The sequence below is a fragment of the Dioscorea cayenensis genome, chromosome 17, assembly GCF_009730915.1.
Source record: "Dioscorea cayenensis subsp. rotundata cultivar TDr96_F1 chromosome 17, TDr96_F1_v2_PseudoChromosome.rev07_lg8_w22 25.fasta, whole genome shotgun sequence".
NCBI classification, from domain to species: domain Eukaryota; kingdom Viridiplantae; phylum Streptophyta; class Magnoliopsida; order Dioscoreales; family Dioscoreaceae; genus Dioscorea; species Dioscorea cayenensis.
This window is the reverse complement of record NC_052487.1, coordinates 2,129,731-2,141,664: the sequence shown is the minus strand read 5'-3', so window position 1 is coordinate 2,141,664 and position 11,934 is coordinate 2,129,731. Positions and strand designations below refer to the sequence as shown.

Below are 11,934 nucleotides of genomic sequence, written 5' to 3'. Positions count from 1 at the left end.
GCAACCATGGAATCACCATTGATGCCAAGCTCTGAGAAGAAGAGTGATGGAGATGGTGTTGATGGAGGTCAGGTGGTGGCTGAGGTGAAGAAACAGTTGTTTTTGGCTGGACCTCTCATAGCTTCAAGTCTTTTGCAAAACATCCTTCGAGTGATTTCCATCATGTTTGTTGGTCATCTTGGAGAGCTTCCTCTATCTGGTGCCTCTATGGCCACTTCCTTTGCTGTTGTCTCTGCCTTTGCCCTCTTGGTATCTCTCTCTCAGCTCCCTCTCTCTTTTTCTGTCTATTGTATCTCTGCAATGAATAAACAAATAAATGTGTTCATGTTTGGCTTGTGGTGTTCGTTTGTGCAAGATGTTAATTTGCTGAAACTATGCTGAGTGTTATGGATTAATTCATCTTTAGCAGTTTTTATGCTTGCAGTGGGAATTAATTGTCCATGATTTATACTTCAAATGTTGTAAAAGACTAAAAGTCAACATTTATGACTGAAAAATGGGGAATGGGAATATCTTTGTCTAATAGCTTGGCCATGGTTTATGTGTCAAATGTGTTGAACATCAACAATTAAGGAAAAAGACTTGATTTTTACTCATAACAAGAATGGAATGGGAAGTGCACTGGATGCATTTGGAGTGCAAATACTGTCGATGTTTATATGGATTCAATCATCCTTATCTATTTCCATGATTGCAATTGCAATCATTTGGCCATGATTTATGAATCTAATGTGTTAAACATCAACCTTTGTTTCTGAAAAACATGAGAAAATGATGAATTAACTGCAGTTTAACTTACTATTTATTAGATGGGAATGGGAAGTGCATTGGATACATTGTGTGGCCAGTCATTTGGTGCAAAGCAATACTCCATGATGGGTGTACACATGCAAAGAGCCATGCTTGTGCTAACTCTTGTTAGCGTTCCCCTTGCTGTCATCTGGACTTACACAGGCGAAATCCTTGCATTTTTGGGGCAAGACCCAGAGGTATCTGCACAAGCCGGAATTTATGCACGGTGGCTGATTCCTGTTCTCTTTGCTTATGGCCTTCTTCAATGCCTTACTAGGTTCCTACAAACACAGAACAATGTTGTTCCCATGATGATAAGTTCTGGAATCACAACACTTCTTCACCTTTTAATCTGTTGGCTTTTGGTATTCAAATCTGGGCTTGGCCACAAAGGTGCTGCTCTTGCAATGTCTATTTCTTATTGGCTCAATGTGATTCTCTTGGCTCTCTATATCAAGTTTTCGCCTGCTTGCAAGAAGACGTGGACTGGTTTTTCATTGGAAGCTTTGCATGATATACTCAACTTTATCAAACTTGCTATTCCATCTGCTTGCATGGTTTGGTAAGTACTTAATAATTAACATTTATATTGCTATCATCTCTGAATAGCTGAAATATGACCATTTATATTATGTTTTTTTTTTTCTTCTTTTACGACATGAGGCAGCTTAGAATTGTGGTCATTTGAAATGATTGTGCTTCTTTCCGGTCTTCTTCCAAATCCAACACTCGAAACTTCCGTATTGTCAATCAGGTAATCTATTTCAGGATCACTTGAAGAATCAATCACTCACTCTATATTCCTCACAACCATTTGTTTCTTCAGCCTTAACACTGCTTCCTTGGTGTTCATGATCCCATTTGGTCTTGGTACTGCTGTAAGGTAAGCTTAATTGAGGTCATTGTTGCATCTCCCCATGTATCATGAGATCCTAATGTCTCCTATTGTCTCATAGTATTTGCGTCTCGAATGAACTCGGAGCCGGCCGCCCAAATGCTGCTCGCTTAGCGGCATGTGTTGTAGTAGTGTTGGCTGTGACTGAAGGCCTAATTGTAGGAGCGGCGATGACTTTAGCTCGCAGTTTATGGGGCCATGCATATAGTGATGAAGAAGAAGTAGTGAAATATGTTGCAATTATGATGCCAATACTAGCAATATCTAACTTCATGGATGGCATCCAATGTGTTCTTTCAGGTAAAAAAAACATCCAAACTCAATTGGCCATTTATTTTTCCTGTAAGTAAAGATCATCACAAATCATGTTCAGGAACCGCTAGAGGATGTGGATGGCAAAAAATCGGTGCTTTTGTGAACCTCGGAGCTTACTACATTGCTGGCATTCCTTCTGCTATCTTGTTAGCTTTTGTCTTCAAAATTGGTGGAAAGGTGTGATAATTTTTTTTTTTTCATTTTTCTTTTGAATCTTTTCATGTTTGAAATTGAAAATGCTAATTAGTTTGTGAAATGGTGATGAACAGGGACTCTGGATAGGTATCTTGTGTGGTTTGTTTGTGCAAGTAGTATTACTCTTAACCATAACTTTATGCACTGATTGGGAGAAAGAGGTAATTAACTTGATATTTGAATTCTTTCATGTCTTTTAAGATTAATCCTATTATGATTTCAGTACCATTCTATCTGTTTTTATTCCATTCGATATTTATTTTGTTTTCAGGCAAATAAAGCAAGAGAAAGAGTTCATAGTTCTACTGTTCCCTTAAATCATGTATCTTAGGATGCTTTTGGTTGGAGACATTCTGATATGTAAGTCTGAATCCCGTATTTTTTTCGGGAGTTGTATCTCAAAATCTAGACTTGCATTGAGATACAAAATATCGACAAATGCCGAGCTCAATTTACAGTGATTTACTTTCAGTAATACACATTTTTATCAGTCTTTGCAGTATCTCAACAAAACACATCTTTGTTGATATTTATAGTACTCTTCCAAGTGTATTTATGGTCCAAATAAATTGTTAAATTTGGATTAAGCAAAATGACAACTACTATCTTGTCATTAGCTTGTTTTTTTTATTATTATATATTAATGTTTTGATGTTGGCCAAGCTGCAATATGACAAAACTGTGATCAACTCTGTCAATCATCTTGTCTGTGACGATTTCAAAATTAAAGAAATATTTTTAAACATTTTTTATCCTTAATTCAATGGTAGTTAGCTCATAGTTTTTTTAAGAGAATTGTGGACAAACTTCGAATAGGGGAATTGATCTTATATTTTTTTAGTGGTATTTACAAAGGGGACAAGCGATGTTATATTTTTAATTCCATCTATTGAATTTAATAATTTTATTTTTATTATATTATATTGTCATGTGGTGTATTGGACAATGTAAATTTGAAATTATACCTTTTAAATTTTATTATTAATGTCAAGTTGCCAACTAAATGATTACCGGATTGGTGAAAATTTTAGATTGCATTAATTTTTAAAAAAAAGAAATTAATGGTAAATATACCCATACACTCTAAGATTATATTTTTCCAAAAAAAAAAAAACTCTGAGATTATAGACCAAAATAGCACTTGGATCACTTCCCTAATCTAATGTTGCTTTGTACTTGTTTAAGGGAACCAAAATACAATTTCTCAATAATATATTATATATTGATTGGTTAATAAAATTTACATTTATGTTTTTTTTTTTTTTGGAAAAAACAGAAATGCTAAAAAACCAAGAAAAAAAGATACAAAATTAAAAAGACAAGTTCCTCAAAGCAAAGAGATCTTCAAGCCAAGCAAGTCGATCTTTTCCATGAAGGAATAGAGATAGCCTAGGGTTTGATCGTCCAAAGTTTGCAAGAGCATCAACAATATCATTTTCTTCACGAGAGATCGTTTTGATACTAGTGTGGGAGAAACATTCAAGCTTAAGATATCGCTTAAGTTTTTCATATTCAGTGTTCATATGCCAGACGATGGATGGACAATAGCATTTCAAGAGTTGGGTGATTCCTGGGCAATCACAGCAAATTCAATCCGGACACCAAGCTCAATCAGTGCAGACACTGAGGGCGAGGTTGATCGTAACCATTTCCGCTATGAAGAGAGTGTCGAAAGTGTCACTAGCAGCCCTTGCCAGCAAGAGAGAGTTTGAATTAATAGTAATAACAAATCCCAGGCCAGAGGGAGATGAATTAGAGGTCCAAGAAGCATATGTGAAGATAGTAATCAAAGGTGAATAAACAAATTATAAAGAGTACTCCATGTGAGGTTTGTTGGAGGTTTTAAAGAAGTCTATACAACGATAATATCACAACGATGTTTCCAGATAGGACTGACGTTAACTCATGGTTGCAAAAGATAATATCACAACGATGTTTCCAGATAAACCATGCCGTTGTAGCAATCAAAGCCTTGGACATCGCATTGGAGGCCGAAGGAAGAAAGTGATCAACGAGCGAAGCCCCCGAGCTAAGATAGGTAATATCATTGCAGTTCGTGTTAATCATTGAAAGAACAATCTGCCAAGAACAAAGTAATTTGTGACAATGCCAAAGGATACGCATAACAATTTCTTCAAACAATCCACAAAAGGGACAGGAGGCCCAATGTTTAGTTGATAAAAGTAATCACTAGTGGAGAGCCGGCCATGAGCATGTTTCCAAAGAAAAAGTTTAACACGGGACAAAACAGGGAGCCGCCAAATGTCCTGCCAATCCTTCCAAATTTCAGTGTTAGGAGTTGAACTGTTAATACAATTATAGACTGCAGAGGCAATAAAGGCATTGCAAGTTTTAGGGGACCAAATCCAAACACTAGGGTCATCAGTAACATGTTTAATCATAGAAACCCCATCCTAATCAAGGGAGTGACCGAAAAGATTTACAATATTTTCAACACAAGGGCCACTAGTAGAGATGTAATTAGAGAAGTGGAGGTCTGGGATGGGAAGGTTCATATTTAGGAAAGTAGGCTTGTGAGAAATAAGAAGATCAAGAATACAAGGATCTTGACAAAGGTTAACATCATTGCTATTACAAGAGATCATTTTGATGTAAGGTTTCAAAACATCGGCAGTAGTACAAATCGATTTGAAGAACCATGAAGTTTGAGAGGTCTTGCCAGGATTCCAGATATGCCAAGAGTCATATTTTAATTTAAAGATGTCCACCCAAATTTTATTAGCATGCTTTAATATGGAGAAGAGATTTTTTGCCATAAGAGAGTGCTTAACCAGTCTAAGATTGCGAAGGCCAAGTCCCTCCTCAAGTTTACTAAGTGTAGTAACTGTTCATCCCATAGCATGAAAGGCTCTATTATTATTGTTCCTACCCCAGAGGAAATTCCTAGCAGATTTAGAAATTTGATCGAGGATGGTATTTGGGAGATGCATAACAGAGAGAATATAATTCGACATGGCAAAGATTGTACTGTTGAGAAGAATAATCCTGCCAGCAGTAGAAACAGAAGAGTGATTCCAAGATTGAATAGCATTGTTAACTCTGAGGGGAATGTGGTGAAGCTGGTTAGTCATGAGTCTCTTGGGAGAAATAGGGATACCCAAATAAGTAAAAGGGAAGGTGCCTAAGCTGATGCCCAAAATCTTGGAAATGGAATTAGAGATCTTTCTATTGCACCAAGAGGAGACATAAAGAGCTGATTTGCGAAGGTTAGGTCATTGACCAGTAAGGTCTTGATAAATATTAAGACACAGAAGGCAATTTCTGGCTGTGAGACGAGAGGCTTTAGTAATTAGGATAAGGTCGTCTGCAAACATTAAATGATTAAAATTTCAAGGGAGATTGCAGTTGAAGCCATTAATTAACTTAAGAGAGAGGGCTTTGTTGAGAATAGAAGAGAGATTTTGAGAGACTAGAAGAAACAGAAGGGGAGAAATTGGGTCACCCTGTCTAATGCCACGATAACTCTTGATCCAATTGGAGTGTCGACCATTGATAATAAAAGAGAAGGAGGCATAGGAAAGGCAAGAATGAATCCAAATTATCCAAATCTGATGACGGGCTTATAGACGACGTGGCATGTGCGTACATGGAGAAGTACGAGGCAATTGGGCATTTCGGTAATTTGGCGGGCGACGAGATTTTATAGTTTGTGTCCTACAAACTCATGAGTCATACCAAAATTTGGCCAAATTCCATCGTTTAGGCCTCAAAAACCCTAATTTTGCCATTTTAGTAATAATTGATTTCGTTATATCTTAGAGTAGAAATCTCTGATTAGAGAACCGTTTGTGGCAATAGTCTTTATTTTGTTAGATCTTTTATTTCTTGCTGATATTTGAGAATTTACTATTTTTTGGTAAATTTTCGAATTATCTCCTTTCTTAGTGTTATTTTCGTCTATTTAATGTAAGCCTATGGGCAAGAGAAATATTAGTTTTGTGATATTTATTTTCCTAAGTAATAAGATTTTACTCTCTTCCCCAATTCCTGGCTATCTTTGACCAACAGGTGTTGGAGCTTGCTATCGGTATTCGTGCGCGAATCAACGATCTCGAGTATACCGCTGCATCAAAATCTCAGGGAATCTCATCTTCTGGAGGATAGTAATAATAGCCAGCCATTCAACAGAGTCAAAAGCTTTTTCGATATCAATTTTGCAAATCATCCTAGGGGGGCACTCTTATCAGATTCCAAGCTATGAGCAATCTCTTGGGTTGCGATTAAATTGTCATAAGTGCCACGCTAGGGGAGAAAGCCACATTGCTCAGGGCCAATAAGATTATCAATAAGAGGTCTAAGACGGTTAGTGAGAAGCTCGGTGATAACCTTATAGCAAACATTAAAAAATGAAATAGGCCTGAAGTCATTGACAGAATTAGGCTTGTTCTTTTTAGGAATTAAAGCTATAAACATTTTGCCCTAAGAGGGAGGGAGGACACCAGTGTTGAAGAATTAAGTTATATCTTTTAATAAATGATTGCCAATTTGATTCCAATAGTAGATATAGAATTCAGAGTTTAAACCATTAGGTCCCGGGGATTTGCCAGAAGGCATAGTCTTGAGATTAGAATAGACTTCTCGTTTAGTGATAGGTCTAATGAGACTCTTAGCATCTATGTCATTAAGGACGGGAAGATCATTCGGAAGGACGAATAGGAGACTATCCAAAGTGTAAGAGGTAGTGGTGGACCAAAGATTATGACAGAAATTCATAAAACAGTTTTCAATAGCAGTTTGATCAGTATAGATATTACCTGAAATGTCCTTGATTACTCTGATTTTGTTCTTGTGGCGACGAATTTTGACAGAGTTGTGAAAATACTTGGTATTTCTATCACCATTAGTGAGACAATTGATTTTGGCCAATTGACCCCAAAAGATGTGATGTTGTCTTAAAAGGGCATTATGACGGTTGTAAAGAGCGTGCAGCCAAATAGTATGCCAATCAATAGGATGAGAGACATCATCTTGCTCAATTCTGAATATCTCCTCTTGAATGTTACTAAGTTCCCTATCCAGATGGCAAAAGCCCGATTTTCTCCATCTGCGAAGATTTTGCTTGGTCTTAGAAATGTAATTTGAAAAAAAGAGAATAGGAGAAGAGGAAGAAGCCGGATTAGACCATGCTTCAAGGACACAGTTATGGCACCCCTCATAATCAAGTCAAAAATTCTCAAAGCGAAATATATTTTTAGAAAAAAGGCTAGGGTTATAGACACTTATTAGAAAGGGGGAGTGGTCCGAGTTGATTTATGGGTAGATGGTGATTTATATAATGTTGATGGAGGAGGAGCTAGCTGGTGTTAGCAAGAAAACGGTTAAGTCTTGCCCATCTTCTAGCCAGGCTGCGTTGGCCATTACACCAAGTATAACGTGTGCATGAAAAGCCAAGGTCATGAAGGTTGTTGTTAGTGATAAAGTTAGAAAAATAAAAGGATTTAGATGCATAGTTTGTAAAGTTCCCTCCCTTATGCTCTTTAGCGCTAATGATGGCGTTGAAATCAGAACAGAGGAGCCAAGGGAAGGGAAGCTGAGAGAGAGTTGACAAGGATATCCAGAGAGCTTTGTGCTGAGAAAGGGATTGGGAGTTGTAAATACTGGAGAGAATCCAGGTATCATTGCTAGTAGAGATCACAAGGTGCAGAGCAAGACTGGAAACAACAATCGGGGTGACTTGTCCGATTCTTTTCTTCCAAGTAACGATAATACCTCCAGAGAGACCGAGGGAGGGGATACCTGTCCAATCCCAAGCAACCATGGAATCACCATTAAATTTTAAAAAGAACTTCTCAACTGAGAAGCTAAATTTATTGAAAAAATAACTTCTCAACCATGGAGTCACCATTGATTCCAAGCTCTGAGAAGAAGAGTGATGGAGATGGTGAAAATGGAGGTCATGTGGTGGGTGAGGTGAAGAAGCATTAGTTCTTGGCTGGACCTCGCATAGCTTCAAGAAAACATATTTTGATTGAAATCTTTTATCTTGGACACTACATCTATTTTTTTTATATTTTAAATATTATTTTATTTAAGTTTTTATTCAAATATTTTTGAAATTTCAATATAAATCAATGGCATGTTAAGTCTTTTGATAAAAAAAAAAAACTAATTCAAGTAGTTGTAGACTAATAATAAATCAGATAAAAGAAAAACAAACAAGAACATTATATTGGAAGTAAATATGGAATTAATTAACTCAATTAATCATTTATAAAATTGCACAAATGTTAGAATTGAGATTTGTAAATATATATTTTTTTTTTGGAAAAAAAGATAAATCATTATTCATTGAAAACCCGAAAGAAACAAAGTACAAAGGAGAAAATATGTGAAAGTACACATGAACACAAAAGAAAATGAGCAAAGCTTTGAAAATCCTCCATTTGATGTGTAGGGTAAAACCTAGGTGAAAACAATCACATGGAATATGGGACAACACCAATGAGAGTAGAGTAGACAGATTGAAGAGTGAATAACATCAATGGGCTCTTAACGAAGACCCCAAGATTATAAAGCCTCTTTAAATCGTGCTAAATTCCAAATGAGTCACTTCTTAAGATCGCATGTCTCTCTTATACAGGACTCTAGGGAATCTAGGCTTCCTTTAATCGTTGAGATCAAGTCTTCTAGCTTAACCTTTTTTGTTGCAGGGACTGCAAATAACCATGGGAGGAAAGTATAAGCAATTTTACAGATATTCACATTAGTTCAGGGACGGAATCAGGACTTGATGGTAGAGGGGGCTGAAGCCTAAAGGCAAAACAAAAAAATAAAAAGTAAAAAAATAATCTAACAAAATAATTATTTTAAATGAAGAATAATGTGCTAATATAACCAAAATTTGAATACACATATTAAAAAAATATAAAGTATAATTTAAAATTTTGTTAATACTGATAGAAAATATATGAGATTTTCAATAATTCAACTAATAAGAATACATCTCAAGTTTGTATTTTTTTTTAAATATGGTAAAATTGATCTTCCTCACTACAAACAATCAAACTATTGTTTATAAAAAAAACTTTTGTTGTTTCACTCTAGCATATATGGTACATTATAACATATATATATATATATATATGTTAGGCCTCATGATCAATTCAAACTTTTTTAAATTACTAAAATTTGTATATAAGATTTATTTAATTAAAATTTTGAAATAATATTAATTTTTAAATTTAAAAATAAAATGTGAAAAAAATGCACCAAGTGGGATTTGAACTTGGGTGGATCAAAAAATCCCAAAACTTATAGATAAACCCACTAACCAGTCAAGCACACCCATACTCCACACTTTTATGTGTCCAAATATTATATTTTACATAAAATTAAGTATAGAAAAATCGAAAACCATCAAATCTTATATTGTTTAAAAAGTATTTTCTCCGGCGCCCAGGGCCAGGGGGGACTTCAGCCCCTGCTAGCCCCCCCTTGGTTCCGCCCCTGCATTAGTTGGTTGAAACTTATGATTAAAAATTCGCTCATTTCGTCTTAGCCATATATTCTACAAAAAAGCCAGGTTATCTTATGTGAGCCAGCAGAAAAGATTCATTTTGCTTAGACTTTCATTTTTTAAGAGAAATAGTGATATCCTGCAGTGAAGTCATCCATCTATCAAAAAAATGTAGAAGGATTTTACAGTGTAAGATCCATTTTGGTGTGAGGGGCTACCACTTTGTGTCTATGATCTTTCTTGGAGCACTAGCAAGCCTACCAGCAATAGTGTCAACTACTTCATTAAAGCAGAAAACATTAGTCCGTAAATAGTGGCCAAAGGATATAGGGTGTTCTGAAATGCTTATACCCAAAGATACCTCCATTCAGAACCATTAACCAACTAGTCTAGCCAAAAGGTAGTAGAAGTGCTATCTCAAATCTACATGAATTAAGCAGACTCTAAAAATTAACAGCCTGTTTTAGATTCCATTCCAGAAAAAAGAAATTCTACTATTATTATTATCATTCAGGGCCTGTTTGGATACTCCAGAATTATGGCATAATCTGTACAATATGCCATAATTTAATATTTTCTGAGAATTATGCCATATTGGCTGTTTGGGTACTTATTTTAGAGTATAAAATTATGGCATAATATAGGCATTATGGCATAAAAAAATATTCCACTCTTAGTGGAATATTTTTTTATTGTAAAAAGTCTCTCTCTTTTGATCCAGCAACCAGCCACCGGTCAGGCCGGCGGTCCAACCGGCCTCCGATGACACGCCGGTGATCCACCGGTGGTCCGGTAGGCTTCCGGCAACTGGTCACCAGTCCAACCACCGGTCCACCGGCCTCCAATGACACACCGGCGATCCACTGGTGGTCCGCCTGGCTAGCCTCCGGTGACACACTGGTGATCCACCAGTGCTCCGGCCGACCTCCGACGACTGGCCACAAGTCCACCGGTGATCTAGTTGCCGATCGGTCGATCTCCATAATTTTTTTTATTTTGGTAACCAAACACTCATTCTGTAGAAATAAAATATGTTATAATTTCTGTAATAATTACTTGCATTTCCTACATAATAAAATTATGCCATATTTTTTTATTTTGCAGCCAAACAAGCCCTCAGTGTAGGTTCCATGTATTATTATCTTGGTAATAATTGTAATATTTGTAGAATTTTTCCAATTAAATACAAGATTATCCTAATATGAGTATTTATACAACTTTAATTAAATAAATCTCAAATTTTACTTTTTTTGGTAAAAACATCCGACATTTTTGACATAAAACATCACTTATTTTGTCTTATTGATCAGTGAGCAAATCAAGCACGGTTTTTCATTGTCTTTATCTCTTCTTCACTCTCTTTAGCTCATCATCACGAGCTTTTCCATTTCATGCGAACTTCTTGGCAAGGTATATATATATATATATATATATATATATATTTATATATAGTTTGAAAAATATAAAATAATAATAATAAAAAAATAGCATCCTTTGTTTCAGACTGAAGTAGACAAACAATATCGTATGACTTGTTTTCTTATTAATTGATGATGGTTGTCATTATCTTCAACTTTTATTTTTTATTTTATTATTATTTTTTTATGACGTTGGAGAAAATTATGGCACAACTATAATCAACTCTAGCAACCAAAATTGAAAATTAAACCATGGAAAATAAAAAAAATTATCTCAGCTCAGCTATAATTTTAAGTTTATCTCACTATAATATAACAAGTGTAAAATCATTAAAAAAAATTATTAACTAAAACACTTACAAATCATGAAAATGTGGGTTTTTAAAATAAAATTTAATTTATATTTTGGTCCATTTAAATTATTGCAATTATTTCATGTTGCAATAAGAATTGCTAGTGTGATTTACTCCCATATTAAATGAGTGTTCAACTTCTTTTCAAAATATAATTGAGTATTTATGTGTGAAATAACTTGTTCATATTGTCAAAAAAAAAAAAAATCACATATAATGTATAAACGACAAAAGTTTCGAATTGATATTATATATAATTTCTATATTTAAATATTTTTTTTATAATAAATTATCTATTAGTTATCTAACAAAACATTGGAGATATTTGATAAATGGGAGTTATTATGGGGTTATTATCACTTAAATTTTAATATATCTTTGTGCCTAAATAATATTCAATTCCGCTTGCGAAAAAAATTGTAACAAAAGTTTTTTTGAAAAAAATTGGATAAATCACTATATATTGAAAAGAAAAAGAATTCACTAGGA

At 35.0% G+C, this 11,934-nt stretch overlaps 1 protein-coding gene across 1 annotated transcript; it reads left to right on the top strand.

The window, feature by feature from the left end:
• On the top strand, window positions 1–2,810 carry LOC120280124 (protein DETOXIFICATION 16-like). Its single transcript, XM_039286864.1, has 8 exons — window positions 1–249; window positions 810–1,354; window positions 1,460–1,546; window positions 1,619–1,675; window positions 1,749–1,987; window positions 2,061–2,179; window positions 2,272–2,358; window positions 2,469–2,810. The coding sequence occupies exons 1-8, from the start codon at window positions 7–9 to the stop codon at window positions 2,526–2,528; spliced, it is 1,437 nt and encodes a 478-aa protein (XP_039142798.1). The 5' UTR covers window positions 1–6; the 3' UTR covers window positions 2,529–2,810.
• The last annotated feature ends 9,124 nt before the right edge of the window (window positions 2,811–11,934 follow it).

Coding starts and splice junctions, on each gene's coding strand:
- LOC120280124 (XM_039286864.1), top strand. CDS start 7: ATGGAATCACCATTGATGCCAAGCTCTGAGAAGAAGAGTGATGGAGAT. Junction 1,988..2,060: donor CATCCAATGTGTTCTTTCAG/GTAAAAAAAACA, acceptor AATCATGTTCAG/GAACCGCTAGAGGATGTGGA. Junction 2,359..2,468: donor GCACTGATTGGGAGAAAGAG/GTAATTAACTTG, acceptor TTTTGTTTTCAG/GCAAATAAAGCAAGAGAAAG.